The sequence below is a fragment of the Cibotium barometz genome, chromosome 33 (assembly GCF_041138505.1).
Source record: "Cibotium barometz isolate CiBa-2024 chromosome 33, ASM4113850v1, whole genome shotgun sequence".
NCBI lineage: Eukaryota > Viridiplantae > Streptophyta > Polypodiopsida > Cyatheales > Cibotiaceae > Cibotium > Cibotium barometz.
Window position 1 is genome coordinate 1,266,357 of NC_141078.1, and position 23,292 is coordinate 1,289,648.

General features: G+C 38.8%; 1 protein-coding gene across 1 annotated transcript; it reads left to right on the plus strand.

Moving 5' to 3' along the window:
* The first annotated feature begins 7,705 nt into the window (after positions 1 to 7,705).
* Positions 7,706 to 10,360, plus strand: LOC147619176 (uncharacterized). Its single transcript, XM_086772800.1, has one exon. It carries the CDS (start codon positions 7,835 to 7,837, stop codon positions 10,133 to 10,135), a length of 2,301 nt encoding a protein of 766 aa, XP_086628926.1. The 5' UTR covers positions 7,706 to 7,834; the 3' UTR covers positions 10,136 to 10,360.
* Positions 10,361 to 23,292: the final 12,932 nt, after the last annotated feature.

Genomic DNA, 23,292 nt, shown 5'->3' on the forward strand with positions numbered 1-23,292 from the left:
GTACTTTAATCTGTACTATTCATAACATCAGTCTGCTTGCATTTGTACATGCAACACCTACAAATTTCAAAATTTAGGGCTTTTTGCAATTACAACACAAAGTGTACCGTCAATTCTACTTGCATTTGCACATGCAACACTTGCAAATTTTAAAATTTGGGGCTTTCTGCAATTACAACATAAATTGGGGCATTCAACCTTTGAGGTAACAAAATTTCTTGTTAATTCTACTTTTACCTGTCAATTTATCTCCCTATAGGACTTCTGTATAGTTGATTGCTATAAGGTAATTTACAGTGTGTTGCATTTCCCAAGGAGAAGTTGACAAAAAACATTTCAAAAACTGTTTGCATTGTTGCCCGTGCATTTGCAATCATAAAATGTTGGAGATCTATTTGGTGTATTACCATAAGAAGATAAGCATGATGTGAGTAATTTCTCCCTATGGATCAGGGAGCCATTGAGCCTCTTCTATGAGGTGGCCTTTATAGTTCACCAAGTATCTGTGATGATCATGGAGCCATTGAGCCTCTTCTATGAGGTGGCCTTTATAGTTCACCAAATATTTGTGATAAGCATGACCTCTTTACGTTTTTGTCTACTCATGGTCTAAAATTACTTCACGCTCTACTATCTGAGAGCCTTCTTCTAGTGAAGGGGGATTATCATAAATTGGGAGTGCTGGAAGAGTATCTCTAATGGTTATAAAAGACTAATGTGAAAGGACTTATGAATATGCCAGTGTGATGGAATTTCCAAATGGAAAGTATTAGCATTAATCTTGGTGAGAATCATAAATGGTTTGTAGAATGTCATCTTTGTGTGTGAAAATTAGTTTTATACACATCAAAAACATGCATGCAAACTTGATGATATCCAAATTTGAATTGATTTTATTAATACGCATGCACCATGATAATGAAAGAGTAATGTATATCACTTTGATCTCCATTGCCATCGTCATCATGCCAGCAGCTATCTTCAGACCAATTTATTGTGTAGTCACTATCATTGTTAGATGCTTCTTCGATGTTGTGAAGTTGAGCACCTGCTAGTGGCAGTTTGGTATTCTTCCAACATCCGAGTAGCCAACATGTCCTAGTTGATGACACTTTTAGCACATAGGGTAAGGCTTTTTGCTAGTATTAATGTTGTGACTAATGAATTACATGACTTTGATCATTATAGTTCTATACATTGTAAATAGGAGGAGTGCGTTCATTACTATTTTCTATCCAAGGCTTCCTATTTACATGAGAACCATTAAAAGAACAAGATCCATTAAGAGCACTCTAGGGGACAAGAAAAAAGATCGGCCAATTATTGTTGTATAGCGGCACAAGAATCAGAGATTATTTAGGTAAGAAGCATTAGATTGGCGAGCTTTCTTGTTCAAACCCTTCTTTCTTTCTGCATCATGAGCTAAAGCAATGGCATCTTCAAATGATGTAGGTTTAAACATGTTTACCTCAGCTTGTATGGTTTCTTCAATGCCAAGTTCATATCGATGTTAAATAGTATCTTTAGGCACCACTTCAAACATGCAAAGTTGGAGGAGAGTTTGCCAAAATTTCTTGGTGTATTAGTCTCTCTCTTAGGCATATACAAGCTTTAAGTGCAAATTGGGGTGGTAAAAAGCTTTCTTTCACCTTGCATTGGAACTCGTCCCCAAGTAGTAGGCTTGTCTCAAGAGTGTTGGCAGAGAACATTCCAACAAAGTTAAGCACGATCAACCATGTGGTTCAAAGAACATTTAATGTAATCTTTCTCTGAAAAAAATCTTCTCAAAGGAGTCTCATCCAATTGACTCAACCATGAAAGCACAAGACAACGACCATCTTTCTTACCATCAAATTTAATGAAAAAGAAAGTGTGACAACTAATATTAGTGTCCTCCTTAGTTTCTTGAGCATCAAAAGTAGCCTTGATGATCTTGGTGATGCATACATATTCAAAGTCAGGAGTAGGAACATCAGAATCCCACACAAGTCAGTGCTCAAGGTGCTTTTATTGCTCATATTGAAGTAATTTCTTGAGAAGTTGAATACCTTAAGCAATTATTGGTTACGGAAGTGGGGAGTGAGAGGAACCACCATGATCATCGTGAGTTGGTGTGTTGACATTGTTGGGGTTGATAAAATCGAGAGTGGATTCCTCCATGGTGTGGATTCGAGAATCATGGAGAGGGCGAGAGAGATTCTGAGCCCTCAAATTGCTAATTGGAATAATGGTTTCTCATTTCGTCTTTTAAGAGTTTCGTATTTACCTTCCCAATATGTTGATTTCATCCATAGCTCTGGATCTTACTCTCATGAAGAATTGGAAAGAACCACTTTTGAGAAAGAAGGGTGGTTTTTCACCTTTCCCTTCAACTTTGGTTGATAACCACTTAAAATTTGGTTAACCCAATCGTCCATAGCAAGCCTCCTCTTCAACCTTAGGCTATTTCTTCATTTGCATCCACAAAGTGGTTGTCTTTGACTCTGATACCCACATAAAATAGGACACAATAGCCCTATGACCGAGTATTATTTATAACCTTTATACAAAAAATCAAATGTCTATAAGAGACCTTTCACATGTCCAATGTAAATAATCTACTACTATAGAATAATATGGACACCACCCAAAATTAAAATAAACGATGAAATAATAATCTGTTGATGTCCAAGTTGAGCATCTTCTTAACCCCCTGGCTTGTCTCCATTATCCAACCCAAGGATCTACACTTACATCAACTACACCAAGCGATTAATAAATTAATTGATTAAACTATCAACACAAATATCCACATAAATCTAAATAATTAAAATGATACAACCAATATTATCAGAGTCACCCATCTATGCTCAAAGTAGGCTACAATTGCTCCAATTTAGAAAGGCATCCCAATGTAAACCCGTCTAGGAGACTTCACAATAAATAAAAACATGGGAATATAAATTCCATGAATCACTCCTCATAAGAGATTCTATCCATGTTTATCAAATAAGAATGTCATGATTAGAAGCATTTAAAATTATTTATTTATTTATGTTGATTATTCTTGTTAGATTTTAAATTTTTATAACGTCAATGAAGCATGCATAAGCATGACATAAATCATAGAATTATCAAAGCTAGACACTGTTCTTCTTAGATTTTGAATTTGTTGTAATGTCAATAAAGCATCTCTCCATTCACAACCATGCATAAGCATGAATTAAATCCTAGAATTATCAAAGTTAGACACTAGTTAAGCCACCCCTAAATATCATGTAAAATCCTATACTTGAAATTTTGTTTAGAAAGACATGTTTAAGTTTATGCCTTCAGATAGCACATGGATGTTAAAATTGGAGGTTATAGTTAAAGGTACTTATGAATCATAGACCAAGTTAAAGGTACTATGAATCAGTCAACATCTATTAGTATAGTATCGTTTGATCTATTCGTGGTCCCAATCAACCTGAAATTATGCCTTTTATTGAGGTGATAATTTTTAAATTGAGCAAGACCATGATAAAAATCATTGGGCTTGTTTAAAATTGAATAAATATATCTTTTGAATCTAGTTAATGGTGGCTATATAATTTATAAGGCTTTGAATAGGGATGCAAGTGGTTAATTAATAAAATGGTAGGGGCAGTTTAGGAGAGAGTGTATAGTTTCTGGAATGGACTTCAATTTTGGAGAGAGTGTATAGTTTCTAGAAATGAGGTCCACAAGCCACTTCATGTGCTTCATCTAAGGTGCTCATTCCAAAATATATAAATAAATCAATTCTCATATATGCTATGATTATGTCTTTTAGCTCAACCATTTTGGATTTTCCATCTCTTCTTAGTTGTCTTATACATGTAGAACAAGCTTAGGGGGGCACTATTAAAAGGTAAACACATTGTCACTCCTACAATCTAGGAAATTCCTTGAACATGAGAGTTATTAAAATGCTTTTCTATTTTCTATATGTTTAGATCACTAGTACTAGCTTGATTAATCATTTTTTAGTTATCATCACAACGACACTCTAGCAAATGTTTGAAAAGTTGATATATTATGTAAATAAAAAAAGCATGGATAAAAGCTTTCTACGACATTTGGAAGTTGTGGATTTTGAGCATTTTCTCTAAGAAGTGGTTTGCTCAATCTTTGGATTATTCCCACCTAGTTAGTGACTCCAACATCAAAGTATATTAATCACTAGGAGGCGGAGAAGCAAAGAGAGAGAGAGAGAGAGAGAGAGAGAGAGAGAGAGAGAGAGAGAGAGAGAGAGAGAGAGAGAGAGAGCATGGGGACTTTTTTTTTATAGAGCCCTCATTATATGGATGAGATAAATGTGCTTTACACTCCAATGCAATGTTGTCATTAGCCAGGAAGGTACTATAACGAAAACTTGTATATGATTGCCATAAATTCATGTGGTAACTAAGTTTTTAGTAGCTTTTGTAATTTTGGAGTGTTACATGAGTGAAATGTATGGTGAAAAGGAAAGAACAAATATAGAGGAATGGTACAAAGTCTATTTGAACATAATTCATGTAGACTTCGAAGATGGTGAAGTGGAAGGTCTTTTTTTCAAGAATTGATATAGGTGATAGGCCCTACGAAGAAAAAAATTGGAAGGATATAGTACCTTCAAAAAGGGATTTCACCCTTCATGGAAAGGATGAAGCCCCTTAAAAAGGACAACTTGTGTCTCATATATTTCAAAGGTATTAGTATGTATTAAATTATTGACCTTCAAGTGATTTTCTAGGCAACTTTCCAAATTTGATTCCTTACACATAGTTTTTCACGAGAAGGGCTAGTCATTTTTCTTAGCATCATTCAAGATGTAATGTTGACTTGAGAGTCAGTTGTGAAGTGTCTAAAATCTTCTTTAATGCACAAGTTAGGCCCTTTAAAAATATGTGCAAAAAAACTAGACGAGTGGCTGATGGATGAGTGAGGTTGCATGTATACCCTACATCCATAGCTAAAGCTATGGATGAGTGAGGTTGCATGCATACCCTACATCCATAGCTAAAGCTAGCTTTCAATGATGCAAGCATGGCTAGATGTGTAAACAACCTAAGTTAGTCCCTTTGCTAGTACAATTAATATCAACAACTATGTGAATGTTGATGAAGTTTGTAGGGTTAGTGCTTAAATAAGATGATTTCCCCCACCCTTCAAAGAAAAGGTAATGCTCCAAAGTATTTGGGATTCAGCTTGAAAATTTTGAGAAACCCTCAGAGAAACCGTTAGGACTATAACTAAAATATATCATGTTCGTCCCTTGAAAGTGAAGATAATAACAAATTTCAACGAGAATGTTTAAAGTTTGCTTGAATTTAACCCAAATACCTTTCTCATTCTCATGAGGACTTTCGACTTGTTTGGCAATATAGCCCCCCTACTCTATGGTGCAACAACCAAACCCCCTACCCCCCACCCCCATTTGTTTCAACCTTGCACAAGGACATTTGTAGCTTGCTCTTTTAATGGTTGTCTACATTGACCAAACAGTTTCGAAATTGACCAATGAAGGAATTTTTTCTTTAAAAAAATGCACAACAAAAAGGGTTTTTTTCTACACTATTTAGGGACCTAGAGTTATGCTAGGGAAAGTTTAACAAAGGCAATTCTCTTGATAATTATGAGAAATCAAGGTGGGTATGCCTTGATTTCTACACTATTTAGGGACCTAGAGTTATGCTAGGGAAAGTTTAACAAAGGCAATTCTCTTGATAATTATGAGAAATCAAGGTGGGTATGCCTCAAGACTAAGTAACATGAGATCATTAAAGATCCCTCTATGTGGGATCAACGGTCACAAATGATCGCTACTATTTAGGGACCTATGGTTATGCTTGGGAAAGTTTAAAGGCAACTGGATTGATAATTATGAGAAATCAAGGTGGGTATGCCTCAAGACTAAGTAACACGAGATCATTAAAGATCCCTCTATGTGGGATCAATGGTCACAAATGATCCTACTACCCACTGCAATTTCTACAATGTCGGATATAAAGGTAAAAACTAGGGATAGTAAACCAGGGTGTAAAGGAGGAACTAAAGTAGGGACTGAGTGATGCCCATACAAACTTGTGGCTCGAAAACTTTTCTAATTCTGAAGTTTCAATAGCAAAAAGGATCTTAGGATTCACACCCCATACCTCTAGTTTAGAAAGACAAGCTCTAACCATTATACTATCCCCCAACATTATCGTCCCTCTTTTTTCGTAAACCATAAATTTTAAAAATCAAAGTTTACATCCAAGTTTAATTAGTTTACTCCCTCCTTTGTGTATTCCTTAGTTTATTGTCCCAAGCTTATACCCTAGTTTACCTTTTTCCCCTAGTTTATTGTCCCTAGTTTACGTTTATATGCGGCGGTGCAAAAATGGCATGAGTGTCATGCTTCATTTTTTTCGTAAACCATAAATTTCAAAAAACAGAGTTTACATCCAAGTTTACTCCCTCCTTAGTGTATTCCTTAGTCTACTGTCCCTAGTTTATACCCCAGTTTCCTTTTTTTCCCTAGTTTACATTTATATATGCGGTGGCGCAAAAACGGCATGAGTGTCATGCTTCTTTTTTTTAAAGCATAAACTATATTTTTACAAACAAAGGGGGATTACAAAAAGCTTTTTTGTATGGAGAAGACTAATTCTAGATAGGACTGAAACCTCTATGGATTGGTAGAATTCGTGAAAGTTCAGGATGAATTGAGCCAGTTGTCGCACTTGTTCTTCAATCTATTTAGTAGAAGAGGAAAATGCTAGAAGGGAGCAAAGTACTCCTAGAAGGGAAAGTACTCCGTGAGGACCCCTCATATCGCTTTGTATGTCCAACCGAGGATCAAACCTAGTACCTGCCACCCCCATCAACCACTAGAACAAGTGCCCCATGTTAAATGCTTCAAAATTTAAAATCAAATGAGTGAGGTGCCATAATCTATTCATTAGTGCCCATAACAATCAATAAAAAGTATAATAATTATGTGATGCGCACTAACATTCAATCATAAGGATATTAAATTTAATTCTTTTGTTGAAAATGGAAAGTGATAGCTGGGATAAATTAATAAATAATAAAAATTTGATCGTGTGTTATTAATAATTGAAGAGGACGTTTTGAAACGCATAAAAGGGGTGATTAAAAGCTTGTTTAACGGTAGCCAACTTCCAGGCGCGCAGTAAATGCGATGGGGACCGTTTTGACAATAGTAAAAATTACCAGAGATTAGTTAAAGGGCTCGATTAACCATAGGTGAAAAACGTGTGGTCCGAAATGCGCACGTGGCGATTAGGCACGCGACTGGCGGCCGGCCGGCCGTCTGAAAACAACAGACCCAAGCCGAACACGTATGAAACGGACAACCACTGGGGACTGTCGGAAATTGATTAAATTTAAATCCTAAGGTGTTTAAAAAATTTAAAGTGGTGATTAGGGTATTTTAAAAATTCGCTTTCTTTTCGCTTTCTATTAGTAAGGTCCGAAATGGACACGTGGTGGTTGGGCAGGCGGGGACAAGCCGGCCGTTTGAAAGTAACAGACGGAGGGCCGGGACAAGTCTGAAAGGACCATTTGATTAAATTCAAATCCTAAGTAATACACTTTTTGAAGGTCACTAATAAAAAGTCTTATTATTTAAATTAATTTGATAAGATCCACCCCCCCCCATATCCTTCCCATGATATTGCCGCCGGCCTCCCCCCGCGCCCCCGCCCACGCTCATTCGAAATTGTGTTGGGCTCCTCTCTCTCTCTCTCTCTCTCTCTCTCGGCCTCCTCCTCCTCCTCCTCCTCCTCTGATACTGTGTAATCTTTTGCTAGCTCTTAGCATAGATTAGATCACTGTTCTACGCATGGGCAAGTTGAGATTCCGCCTGTGGTTCCACAAGCTCAACATCAAAGGCTTCCACCGCAAGCGTCGATCGCCATATCCTCATCCTCCCCATGCCGCTTCTTCACCGCTCCACAGCTTGCCTGTTAGCCCCCACACCCTCGAAAAATTACACCATCGCCTGCATCTGCAATTATCTGCAGCTCCTCCTCCCAACGTGCTTCTCTCCCCAATCAATCGCAAGGCTATGGATATATCTTACCCAGCTTGCAGCTCATCCCCTGCTAGATCAATGAAAAGTCCTAGTTTGCGTGCTACCGCCCTCCCCAGCAATAGCTTGCCTGCTGTTCCTGGCTTGCTCAATTCACCAAGGGCTCACCCTTTGATGTTTAGATCCCCTCAACATCCCCTTAATGATCGTGTTAATGCTAATCGCAGTGCTAAAGCTGGGAGATCAATTATGAGCTCCAAGGATGACAACATGCAGGGCTTGCTTGTGGATTGTGGTTGCCGTCCTAACTTGGCTTCTTCTTTCAGGAAAACAAAAGAGACATTGCAGGCATGTGGTGGAGGCGGCTGCCGTGACCTCAAGAGCAACAGCGCCCATCATAATGCAGGATCAACACAGAAGCTAGACAATGCAAAGCACTCTAGAAGAAGAGATGGCCATGACCCATTCAAGAAGGCCATTTCCTGTGGCACAGAGCAGAGGTGGGAGAGCGCAGAGGCATGGAATGTGATGGCCAAAACAGGCGATCACAGTGATGAAGTCCTGCAGAAGAAGGTTGTCCTCAAGAGGAGAAAGAAAAAGAAGGTAGATCCACCTGCATCTGCTATTCCTCAGATTAACCAACCGGATTTAGCACTTAAAAACCCTCCGAATGTGACTAGTCACAACACCAATGCAGACATCCACAAGGTTGTGAAAAGGGGATTAAAGGATGATAATTATGATCAAACGGACATGAAATTATCCTCCAGCTTCAGATTAAGCACCTCTTCAAGGGATGCCACAGTGGTGGACTCTCGTTCTTTTGGGTGGGAGAAAGAGTTCCCCTCCTTCACAAGCGAGGACACCTTCTTTTCTTCCTTTGAGAGAGGCAGGCCAAGCTTCTCCTCCAATTCTAGCTCGGAGTACTTTGACCGGAAGCTTAATTATGCTAATTCGGCTCCCAATTATGCTAGTTCGGCTCCCAATTGTGCTAATTTGCCTCCCAATTATGCTAATTTGGCTTCTAATGTTACAGTGAATAAACCCAGAAAGTCACCCGCCATGAAGGGTTCGGGAGATGCAGTGGACCATACTAACACCGATGGTTTGGATTTAGCAGAGAAAGAGGTGCAATCTCATCACGATTTAAGAGGTCTGAAACCTGCTAATCCTCTTGCAGAGAGCTTTCATGGAGTTGATGTTGATAGAGATGGGGTTTATTCAGATGAGGGCAGCCCTAGCAGTGTAGAAGCGAGTGATAATTATTTTGGAGCAAATACAAGAGCCCGGATTAGCACTAATTATAGCAAGAGGAGCCGTAATTCCCTTGTGGGCATCAAAGAAGATTGTGAAGAAAGCAGCACGGGAGCCATGCGTCGTCATAGCAGCAGGGGTAATTCTACTAGAGCTACGGGTGTGCACAAGGAGATTAATTATGAGGTTAATTGCATGTCAAGCCCTAATTCCGATTATTATCAAAGGGTGCAAGCTGATCCACAGAGAGGTGAGAGAACTAAGAAGAAGAGCAGTAGAAGGGGAGGGAGCTCTAATGCATTAATTAGGAGGAGAGCTCAATTGCAAGCAAGGTGGAAGCTGAGCGAGGAGCAGGTTCAATGGCAATCATCAGATGATGATGATAGGAGCTGCAGCTCAACTTCAATTAGATCTAATCGCATGGATAATCAAAGCAGACTAATCACGAGGAGGAGGAGAAACAGAGAGAGATCAAAACAAGCTGAAGTTAATGCGGCAACAGCATCCAAAGAAGCTCCAGTTCTATTGAATGATTATGCGTCATGTGATGCAAAAAACAGCAGCGTCAGTACTAAAGATAATAAATACAGTACTAAAAATAGTAGTTATGGTACAAATACAAGGTTGACAGAGAGTGTGGCAGTGGTGAAATGCTCAGAGGACCCCCTGGTGGACTTCCGAGACTCCATGGTTGACATGATTCTGGAGAAGCAGATCTACTCAGCAGAGGAGCTTGAGGAGCTTCTGCAGTGCTTTTTATCTCTTAATTCTCGTGAGCACCATGACACCATTGTTCGAGCGTTCACCCAAGTGTGGGAGAAGGTCTTTGATCATAATATGGCTGCTAGTTTACCTTAATCTTGCATCTAATCAAGAATTCATGCAGCAGCATTAAGATTAGATTAATTGCCCTAAGCCTTTTTAATTCCATGGCAATATATTGCCCACCACTAATCCTCAGTTAAACAAACCACCACCAGTGGCTGTTTAATGCAGTGCTTTGAGCCAGCAGATTATGTATCGTGTTTTTTTTTTTTGGCATACTCGGCAATGTAAGCTCAATTTGAGGTGGTGTTTTTTTCATTCTCAGCTTCTTATTTTTATTTTATTTAAAAAAAAAGATAATTGGAAAGTTAAATTAAGAGGAGAGAGAGTTTAATTAAAGGTTTTAAACGTTTTTATTGATGCTTGGTGGCAATGCAAAAATTGAGAATTATGCTTGATTGTTTTTAATTCTGTTAAATTTGTATATAATAATTATGTAGTGGGCGGGATAATATATAATTGGTGTTTTGTTTTATGATCAGAAGTCGCAGGCTGCACGTCTCAAATTTTAAGTATTTTTTTTTAATCATTCAGTCTCCGAATTTCATCATCATGATGGGTGGCCTTTTTTGGGGCCAATAGAGATTTAGAAAATTGAAATAAAGGGTCAGAATTTAGGTTCAGACATGCGGGTAGCTGGTACAGTGTATTCCCCTTGCCCCCTCTAGGCTTTAAATGATATGCTGCATTATGTCTTCCCAAATTCTCACAAATTCATAATGCCACAGAGAATATCATCATCATCATCATTGATCAATACTCTTGATTTTTATGTCATTATTATTAGCAATTTCGCTCCGAATTTCAAATTTAGGAAATTCGCTAATTTTGCCTTCAACTGGTAGTCTGATCACTGCTGGAGTTTTCAACCAATCAAAATAAGAATCTATCAGGTTTCCGAAATCTCTTTTATAACTAAAATATATAAAATACATGAAAAACCATTCCTTAAAAAATAAGGGCTACTTATCTTAATTTTGGCCGGTAAAAATACGATAAAAATTAGAATGCCATTTTTTCCTTTAAATTTTTTTTTTTGGTGACTACTAGAAGGGAGCAAGGTCAACTCATATCCTCTCCAAGATAACTATCGGGTGTCTAGCCGGAGATCGAACATGTGGTACCCTTGTGTAAACATGAATTCTCAATTAAATTTAAATAGCATTTCTAAGCTTAGCCTAACTTCTTAACCTTGAAAAGGCCTTTGTCAACACATATACCTATATATATATATATATATATACCTCTATGTGCACATAGATTTATCTATATATGCCTATATCTACATATCTATGTATATATATATATATATATATATATATATTCCATCCATTCTAACTTTTTAGCCCACCTTTAAAGAACTTTTGGCTTAGGAATTTTCCACATGAGACAAGCTCAAAGCTAGAACCTTCTTTAATACCTTCGAGGGGGATATTTTTCATTGTTTAATAATCACAAAGGCCTCAAGGGGATGAATCATGATCATAATATATATACCTTGGCTAAAGCTGACAACACAACTACTTTCGTCTTTTTTCTTTTGTTCTACTTTTAAGTTCTACACGTCGCCCAATGCTACCAATAAGTCCCCATTCAAGTGTTTACAATGACTTGTATACAAAGTTTGGCAAAAGTGTGCCTTGGATTAACCTTCGATGGATTGAAAATTCAAAATGGCCAAAGAAGAAGATCCATAAAAGGAATTGAACCTGTTTAAAAAATGCAATCATAGTGTAACTATTTTTAAAAAGTACGGCTATTTTCTTCAAATTTTTGGCACAGTGAAAAATGAAGAGGAAGTGTGTACAAAAGGCCTCCTAAACACTCCTTGTATGCCTATATAAGTCTCATGCAAGGCTTGACTTTTCGACACTTTGGGCAATACTTTAAGTTTTCAAACTTGGCATGCAAGTTACATGAGTGTGATGTTTTAGCCATAGTAAATATTTGTGGTGTTTGGTGAATCACGAAAACCACGTGCATGCACATGGACATGCTTCACTTCAACTTCTAGTTTACTTTCTTCTTCACTTTTTTCATAAAAAAGGTGATTGAGAAATCACAATTGACCTCATACAAAACAAGAAAATATAAACATATATTTGGGAAAAAGAAATTGCTACATTTAATATAAAAATGTACCCAAAGGCAAAAGATTGCAATGGAAAAATGTTGGTTGTGTGTGTGTGTGTGTGTGTGTGTGTGAGAGAGAGAGAGAGAGAGAGAGAGAGAGAGAGAGAGAGAGAGAGAGAGAGAGAGAGAGAGAGAGAGAGAGAGTAATAAAGGGGGAGAAGGATCGAGAGAGAGACAGAGAGAGATAAATAGATAGAGAAATTCATATTAACATCCACGGAGACGAAATATGACATGTGGTACCAAAACAAATGTAGTACATGAGTTGTGGACTAAGAGTCCAACAAGAGCCATGAGGCTTACAGGAAAAAACAAAAAAGAAAAACCTAGAATAGCATTAGCTAATGAAACAAAAAGAAAACCCTAGAGAAGCATTAGCTAATAAAACTTCACAATAGGGAGACATGTCAATTTAACACTAAGTGGGATTTGCCTTTTTGGGAGTACAAAGTTTTTGTTGAGTACCATTATAAAAAATTATCCACTTGCTCTCTTGTCATATTGTTCATACCTTGGCTAGATTTGCACCTTTTTGCTTCAATTAGGCCGGTGTAAGAAGCTCCTCTAAAATCCATAGTGTGGTTTCCTTCAATTTGTCTCATTTGTTGAAGAATAACAATATCTTGTTTTCATAATCAATAGCTACATGTTCTTGCTTGTTTCCTCAAGATTGTGTTTGCATCCCATGATATGCTTTGTGTTTTCTTGAGTGCATTGTTCCACAAGCCATGAAAGTCTCTATGCTTATACCACCCATTGTCAAGTAGTCTCCTAACTCAAAGTATTCTCTATGCTTACACCGCTCATTGTCAAATAGTCCTCCAGTTCAAAGTTGGTGAGATATCGATACTAAAGAGAATGTGAGGGAGAGGGAGTGCTTGAGTTACTTGCAAGCAAACACACACACAAGAGAGAGATGGATGGCTGAATTTTCTTCTTTCTTCTCTCCTCTACAGCCATAAAGAGATAAGAGTATATACTATAGGAGAAAGTACTCTCCTACTATAACTAAAGAGATAAGAGTATATAATATAGGAGAAATTACTCTCCTACTATAACTAAAGAGATAAGAGTATATAATATAGGGGAAAGCACTCTCCTACTATAACATATAATAGTCAGTCTCCATAGTGTGAACCTGCCTATATGAGCTGGTGCTATAACTATGTCTTATTCTAGTAATCCAAATATGGATGTCACATTTCTTATCATGCATTCGTGACATATCAACCATAATCTAACCATCTGTGCCAGTGGCATAAGTGCAGAAGCTATCACCCAACTAGGTCATCGATACCCAAATGAGCTCGATATACAAATGAGCTCGATATCTGAACACTCCCCCTCGAGCTCAACTCCACACACTACAGTCTAAGTAAACTCCTAAACCTGTGGAGCTTCTCTTTACCTTCTTCTTCACAAAGTGATAATACACCTCAATTCGATTCATCCTAACATGATAGATTGGGTTACTATGGCAAGTTATATGCTACTCATGTTGTCATAATAATGATAACGGCTCTATCCACGGGCTCACCCATATCACCAAGTAGCTTATAGAACTAAGCTGCCCCATAATAGCACCCCTATACCTTTGCCTCTATACTCGACAAGGCAATTGTCAGTTATTTCTTACTGCTCTAGCTCACAGTAGTAGTTCTAAAAGAAAACATGAAGCCGTTGGTAGATCTCTTGTCTGTGAGACTACCAACCTAATCAGCATCTATGTATCCATGTAGCTATACCTCTATACCAGTCTCATAGAAAAGTCCATAATCAACTATGGACTTTATGTGCCTGAGAATCCTTCTAGCCATATCTGAGTGTGGCTTCATGGGGACCTGCATAAGCTGACTCACAAAAGTCCAACAACATAACTCAAGTTTGGCCTAGTAATGGTCATGTAGATCAAGCTACCCACATTCGCATGCCGCATAGTGGGGTTCTCCAAAAGCTCACCCATATCTGTGGCGGAAAGCTTTGTGTTCTACTCCAGTGGCACTAAAATAGGCTTATAGCTTGTCATACCATACTTGGACAACAAGCCATACTACCTCTATAACAACAAAATGCCATGAGGTGATCTCACCATCTCTATAACTGAGAAATACCAAACCTCACCCAAATCCTTTATCTTAGACTTCTACTTCAAAAGCATCCTGACATTATGTATGTCAGCATCACAATCACCAGTGTGATAATTAAGTCATCCACATAAATCATTAGTAGCATGTTCCGTTAGTGTGATAATTAAGAAATCCACATAAATGACTGTTGAAAATACAAGTGAATAGGGTGTGTGTGGGAACAAGCTCTTGGATAGAGGCTGTAAAAGAGAAGATATAATTGTGAAAGAACCTGTGAAAAGGTGAGAAGAATCTACTGGGAGAGAATAAAGGGTAGCATGAGAGAATTTAGGAGTGTGGAGTTATTCTGGGAGATATTCAGGGAAAAGAGAAGAGGTGGAGAGAATCAGGCAAAAGGTGGAGATATTCTGGGAGTGAATCATGGAGAAAACAAAGGGATTTGATGCTTGATGCAAACACTATAAATTGAGGCATAGCCCTAATGAGAATTTGCTGGTTTTTGAGTATCCATGCCTACATTAATCTATTTGCTAATTATTCACTAATTACATCTTAATCATTAGCTAATCACTTTGTTAATGATGTTGATTCTAGTGTTTGATCCACCATAGCTCATCATTATGCTCAAATTTCAACATGGTATCAGAGCCATGCCTAGAATCAATCAGGTTTATGAGCCTATTAGTTAATTAATTAGGATTAGTAGATAATTAGCAAAAAAATCAAATTTTTAGTGAGTTTTCACTTCTCCCCTTCACCCCCAGCCAGTGGAGGATCTCTAGCACCTTGCACACATAGAATTAGGGCACAAGCTTCTAGCACATGGTAGCCAACTCCTTTGGCTACAAGCTCATCAAAAAAATGCTGCAAACCGTCACGTATATGCGTCGATTTTCGCAGATTGAAGGGCGTCGTTTTTCTGAGGAATTTTTGCCATTGCTGCTTCATCAGGTCAAATCCTTCTAATTCCTCTTAGCCCAAGTGGTAATCAAGCATGCTCTACAAGCTGGTGAAGACAGAATTCAATTTCATCAAGTCTACATTGAGATCAAAGCTCTTCATCAAATCTACAGGTGACTTTGGTAAAACAGAGATTAAGCTTTCAATATTTGGTCAAATCTTGTGTTTCTTGGCTTAATCCTCTACTAGACTCATTGCTATTGATGCCTTTGAAAGCATTTGAGCGCATTTGAAGTGGAAGACACCAGATCTGGACTCCTCGCATACTCTATTTTTTGCACACAAACCAAAGCATTAATTTACTAATCAGTGATTAATCAATACTAATCACTGTATTTTGGTGCAATTGAGGGTTCAAATTAACCATTAGGTATCTGATACAGATCCCTATAACTTCAGATTTCAAATCGGAGTTGGTTTGATACTCCAACCATCCCGTACAAATTGGTTACCCTTGATTTAATGTAATTTCTGGTAAAATTGTGCTGATAAATTTGTGAAAATCATCATTTTGCATTTAACCCTTGGTTAATGCCTATAAATCTCACTCAAAATCAAGATTATTCACAGCCAGAGTTGCATTTGGAATGTGCATAAGAATGGATGTTATATGCATTATGTATTAGGCACATTGCATCAGTGTAAAAATGGGAATAGACACAGCCCTTGTCCAAAATAAGGCAAGAGGTAAGACCTCCCGCATAAATTTGGGTTTGCATTGCATAATGATACAAGATAAACATAAAAAGCCCAAAAGAACTGTCAGCAAAACATTGAAACATGTTGCTCACATGGAGCAAAATGACCTGACGGACGAGCTCATGGCCCCAGCCATGAAAGAAGAAGAATATCTCTTTCCAAGAAGAGGATCCACACCGAGAAGAAGATCTAAAGGAAGACATGGACACCAGAAGAGAAGCTGCCACGAGAAGAGGAGCTGCCCCAAGAAGACTGAAAGAAGAGACGAGCGCGTGGAGAGAAGCTGCCACGACAAGAAGACTGAAGACAAGAGAAGATGTGAGGCTCCAAAGAGTGAGGAGCCATGTGAAAATCTCTGAGACAGAGAGAGAGAGAGAGAGAGAGAGAGAGAGAGAGAGAGAGAGACCCCACAACCCAATGTAACCTGCCCCAATAAAGTAAAACCACCTCTGAGCCACCGATGATGTAGGCCACGTGGTAGAGAGATGTATGTGTGAGCACTTTAGTCAAGGTCGCGGGCACTTATAGTAGCCTTGGACACATAGAGAGAGAGAGTGTCAAGGACTATGGAGTTTAGGGACTTGAGGCACTGGTCGCGGACTGTCAAGTAAGAAAGAAACTTGATACAGGGTCCAGGTGTGCTGAGATAACTTGAGGGGAGGAGTAGACACTGGTCGCGGACTATCAAGTAAGGGGAGGCAAACTTGGTATAGGGTCTAGGTGTACTAGGAGTATTCACTTGAGGGGAGGTGTTGAAAATACAAGTGAATAGGGTGTGTGTGGGAACAAGCTCTTGGATAGAGGCTGTAAAAGAGAAGATGTAATTGTGAAAGAACCTGTGAAAAGGTGAGAAGAATCTACTAGGAGAGAATAAAGGGTAGAATGAGAGAATTTAGGAGTGTGGAGTTATTCTGGGAGATATTCAGGGAAAAGAGAAGACGTGGAGAGAATCAGGCAAAAGGTGGAGATATTCTGGGAGTGAATCATGGAGAAATCAATGGGATTTGATGCTTGATGCAAACACTATAAATTGAGGCATAGCCCTAATGAGAATTTGCTGGTTTTTGAGTATCCATGCCTACATTAATCTATTTGCTAATTATTCACTAATTACATCTTAATTATTTGCTAATCACTTTGTTAATGATGTTGATTCTAGTGTTTGATCCACCATAGCTCATCATTATGCTCAAATTTCAACAATGACTAGTAGCATGATCCCTCTATCTGTCTTTTTCACATAAAATGAAAAATTTACATTAGATATCTGAAATCCAATGGTAACAATATAATCCTCGATCTTGTTTGACCATGCTTTTGAAAAGATGCAGGGGAGAAGAGAGCTTGAGCTCTTGCAAGCACACACACACTCACAAAACGCTAAAAGAGAACACACAAGGTGAGAGGCTGAAAATCTTCTTCTTCTTCTTCTTCACACAACACTCCACACACGATATAGTTCTCAGCTCATCTGGCACATGCACATATGCAATGCATCCAAAGACTTTCAGATGAGACAAATCAGGTTTTCTGCCAGTAAACCTCTCCTCTGGAGTTACATCATGTATGGCTGCAGTTGGAGTCCTGTTCATGATGTAAACTGCTGTAGAAACAGCCTCAGCCCAATAGCTATGCATCATATTCTTCTCTCCCATCAATGCTCATGCAATCTCAGTAATATGCCTGTTTTTACGCTCAGTAACTCCATTTTGCTGCGGAGTGTATCTGTATGTAAACTGTCTCCGAATACCATTCTTCTTCAAAAATTCAGAGAACTCATTGGAGAAGTACTCTCCCCCTCCATCTGACCTTAGGCACTTTACATATTTCCCTGTTTTCTTTTCAACCATAACTCTGAAATTCCGAAAATGAGTGAACACCTCACCCTTCTCCTTCATGAAGTATACCCACACTTTCCTTGTGTGGTCTCATCAATAAATGTCACATAATACCTGCAGCCTCCCATAGACATGGTCTTTGTATAGGACCCCATACATCTGAATGCACAACATCTAGTGCATTTCTGCTCACATTTCTATTACATGGAAATACATGCTTTGTTTGCTTTCCAAATTGGCATACTTCACATATTTTCTGCATATCTTCAACTTTAAACTTTGGCAGCCCTGTCACAATTTCTTTAATCTGCACATAGACTTCATTCTCTGCACATTCACATGTCCAATTCTTTTACGCTAAATATGTGTGTCTGCAACAATTCCTGAACCATTTGCAAACATCGCAGCACCACTCACTTCAGGTATGTTTACATTCAATGTAAACATTCTGCCCACTCTGTTGCCTTTTGCAACCAACCTGCACTTGTCTTTAAAGTCTTCAACATAACAACCATCAGGGTTAAACCAAACCTGCAAAAACCCTACTCAATCATCTGGCCAACTGAAACTAGATTCTTTGTTATGTTCGAAACATGAAGTATATCTACAAGGTACTTCACTTTGCCATCCTGCATAGACAATGGCTCATCTCCAACATGGGTAATTGGATAAGCAGTGTCAGCCCCTATTTCCACAAAACCTGGTCTTTCAAGGTTTTTCATCTCCTTGAACCACTCCCCATGACTTGTCATGTGGTTCGAAGCACCTGAATCAACGTACCATACATCATCTTTATGTGCTGCTTCAACATTTTCAGACATGGCATTAACGACATGCTGCACAACAAACAACCTTTCATTATCCTCATTGTTTCTGCTCGAGGATGCATAGTTGTTTTGCTACAGTTTTCCATTTTGCATGTCAGCCCCTGCTTCTTATATAATAATCTGCTTGCACATGTCCAGGCTTACCACAATAAAAGCATCCACGTGTATCATTATACTACCTTTGCCAATTTTCACGACCTCTTTGACTCCACCTGCGTGTTGTTGTTGTTGTGAATTCTGGGACCGTTGTTGTTGCTGCTCTGCTACCATAATTCTGATTACCTGTTCGGCCACCTCCTTGGCTGCATCCACGGCCACCTCCTTGGCTGCATCCACGGCCTCCTCTACCTCGTCCTCTTCCTGAACTTGTGTAGAAGGCCTGTTGCTCTGAACTGTTTTTGTTTTGTGAAGACTGTTGGTCTTCACCCAAGCTCTTCTCTTCTATAATCAACATAGACACCAAATCTGTGAAATTAGGAATGTTTTCTTGAGTCTGAATAGACGTCTTGAACGCCTTGTATTGTGGCTTGAGACCACGTAGACAAACTTCCACCTTATCATCATCATCTATTGAAACACCAATAGATGCAAGGGATTCCACAATACCCTTGATCTTCAATGCACAGTCATTCTCACAGACATACTCTTTTTCTCCACAGTATGAAGTTCATTCTTCAACTGTATCTTTCGTACCTTGGTATTCGTTTCATAGAGTTTTACCAAGGTGTCCCACGCCTCCTTGGGAGACTTGGCATCCTGTATGTGCCCAATCATGGTGTCCTGTATACTGATAGAGAGCCAATACATAACTTTTTTAGCTCCTTGGTTCCAATCCTTGAACTCTTTCACATCTGCAACAGTCGGATTGATCTTCGGTATCTCCGGTGCCTCTTCATGCTCACCTTCTATGTAGTCCCAGTAACCCTTTCCCATCAGGAAATTTGTCAACCTGAACCTCCAAGCATGGAAGTTGTTCTTATCAAGCTTCTCAGCAACAATCTGGTTTATGCCATCATTTGACATCTTGTTGCCAGACACACAAAATTACCAAAAACAACACTCTGGTTTGTCCTGCACAAACTGCTGTATTTTCTGCAGTGGTACTGTACTACACTCAAATGTCACAAAACCAGTGACCTCAATGTGCATACATACACCCAATGGCAACTATTGATCTCCTTGCAAGCAGCACACACAATGTCTGCACACCTAATCTGTCTTCCTGCAGTTCTTAAAACAGAGTTTTGCAAAGAATCCGATGACTTACTCGTAGTGCTTGAAATCGCCTGCTTTCTGAAAAACGAGGGTCCTAACGCGCCCAAAACGCATTTTCGCCTGCAAAAATTACATCCAATAGGACAGTATAGTTGCCCTAGAGCTTTACTCCCGCGAAGAAAGCTCCTCAATCAGAGATCGTTTGCCGGTGCCTCCCATAGAGCTCCCCACAACCAACACAAATAGGGAAGAGTAGATGAAGCTCTTACCCTCGTACCGCTTCCTGTGCTTCTCTTGCTTGCAGCTTAGCCCTTAGCATGAGCCAGGCTCTGATACCATGAAAAGATGCAGGGGAGAAGAGAGCTTGAGCTCTTGCAAGCACACACACACTCACAAAACCCTAAAAGAGAACACACAAGGTGAGAGGCTGAAAATCTTCTTCTTCTTCTTCACACAACACTCAACACACCATATACAAAGATAAGAGTACACACAAATATGAAAAGGTACTCAACCAAATACATACTAGGGTTCTCTATAGTGTGATCTCAACTAAATGAGCTGGCGCTATAACTATGCCAGTCTCTAGAATGGCTGTCACATAGCCTGTCATCCCACTGGTCGCATATCACCCATGATCTCACCAACCATGCCAGTGGTGTAAGTGTGGAGCCTATCCCCCAGGCGGGTCATCAGTGTCCACCACCTCACTAGATGAGCTCGATATCTCAACAGCTTTGAGTGTCTGTTTCAAGCCATATAAGGTTTTATGTACCCTTCTCACAAAATTTGGGTGTGCAACACTCTCATAACTTGGTGGGGTTGCATCATGTATACTTCATTTTACAAATCACCATGCAAGAGATCAATTCTTTACATCCATCTAATACAATGACTAACACTTTGTTGCTATAGCCATAGCAATGACAGCTCTTACAGTTGTCATTCTCGACTGAGTTGAATGTTTCCTCGTAGTCAATACATAGGTATGCACATAACTCTCAGCAAACCAATCTTGCCTTATACCTGCTCATTGATCCATTCGAGTTATACTTGACCTTATACACCCACTTATATCCAATTTCCTTATTTTCCTTAGGCAAAGGCATTAACTCCCATATGTTGCATTTGCATATCCAATGCTACCACCTCCTCACCCATGGCATCTTTCCATTTTTTATTTTCAAGTGCCTACTCAAAACACGTGGGTGACAACTTCTATATTTCTTAAACCATGTAAGCATAATGATGGGCTATATATCCATCATACCTCAACCTATCAAAAGAATATCCGACCCTCGTAGACCTACATACACTTGGATCACTGTTAGTTATCCTTAAAACAGTCTTGATTCTCTTTACAACAGGAGTAGCCATTGACAAAATGCCAAGCTCCTCATCAAGGCTCTACTTGGACCCACTAGAGTCACCATCCACATATAAGTGACTTACTGACAGATCAAGCACAAAATGTTGATCTACCTTTTCCTTCCCTTTACATGATACATGTGTATCTACATCTATCCTAAGCACATGTGGATTGCTACTCTACATGTGGAGCAACATCATGACTTCTTACATCTACATCTTCTATTTCCTTCACTAGTGCATCCCAACTACTCATCTCAGATAACATCTATGCTACGGTTGCCTTCACCTCAGGCATGTACATATCCAAAAGAATTATCTAGCCATTTCTGTTACCCTTTGTAACCAAGTAGCATTGATTTTTAAGTCTTTCACACAAAACACCCTTCAGAATTGAACCTCACTTATAGATCATGTTCGACCATCTGTCGAGTAAACCAATTTCTTCATAATGTTTGGAACATGAAGTACATCTACCAAGTACTTCATTTTGCCATCATGCATAGACAATGGCACTTTACGAACAAATGTAATGGGGTGCACGGTATCATCACTTGTTTTTACATAACCCGGGTTTCTATTTTTTACATATCTCTAAACCACTCTCCATGATTGTGTTAATAGAGGTGCTAAAATCTACATACCAAATATCTCCCAATCTTAATGTGTCTCCTATCATAGAACTGAGCATGTCCTACATCACAAATAGTTACACTCGCTTTTGTCATCACCCACCCTATTTACTTGATGATGCATAGTTGCTTTCTTGTTGTAAATTTTCACTTTTGATATCAATCTGCTTTTTATAGAAGTCCTTTGTCATGTGCCATGGTTTGCCACAATAATAGTACTCTATTCTATTTATATTTTGATTTCTTTGCCAACCACCTCAACCTCTATGGCTCCCCTTGCCTCTAGAGTGGCCTCTTCCACCTATATAAGATTGGTTTTCTTATTGTTATTACCGTTGTTGGTTTCTATTTCCAAACCGACCATCACCTCTCCTCTAGATAATGACTTACCTTTACCTCTACCTATATCTGAGTAGAAGGCCTATTCATTTGCATTTCCATAGGATGAATCTCTCCCAATATTCATCTCCTTGTAGATGAGGAAAGCAATCAATTCTAAAAATCAAGAAAGTTCTCTTTGAACTCCAATCCAATGGAGGTCTAAAACTGATTGCATTCTTTTCCAAGACCATTCAAGGTTGCAGATACCAATATCATTATCATTTATTGTGGTTATCCAATAAAAGAAAGGGAATTTGCAAGCCCTTTAATTTTCACCTTTGAGTAATCATTTATAGCTCTTGCTTTAGCTACATCTTTCAAGCTTGTTTATGATATACATCTTCATCAAGGTGTCCCAAGCCTCCATAGGTGTTTGTACATCCTATATATGCATAATCATAGAGTCTATCACATTGGCAAGACAACTTGTACAAAGCTTTCTAGTCTTTCATGCCATGCTTTATATGTTTACATCTGATTAGGGGTGGCATTTTTTCTTCACTAATTTTTGGCTCCTTTTCATCACTTGTAGTGAACTCCCAATGTCCTTTTTGAAATTGGTCATCCTGAACTTGGAAGTTATTCTTGTCTAGCTTCTCGCTCACAATGCGAGGGAGAGAAAGAGCTTGAGTTACTTAGATGCAAACACACACATATAAGGGAGAGCAAGACACACAAGAGAGACAGATGGCTAAATTTTCTTCTATCTTCTTCTCTTCTACAGCCATAAAATAAAGAGATAAGAGTACATACTATATGGGAAAGTATTCTCCTACTATAACATACAATGGTTGGTCCATAGTGGGAACCTAACTATATGAGCTGGTGCTATACCTATGCCATACTCTAGTAATCCAAATATGGATATCACACATAGTCTAGTATCCCACTGGCAGCATATCAACTCTAATCTCACCAACCGTGCCAATGGTATAAGTGTGGAAGTTATCACCATGGTGAGTCATCAATGTCCATTAGCACTAGTTCAGATCAATGTCTCAACGTATATGATGCTTGTGCTCCACAAACTTGGATGTAATTTCATAGGCT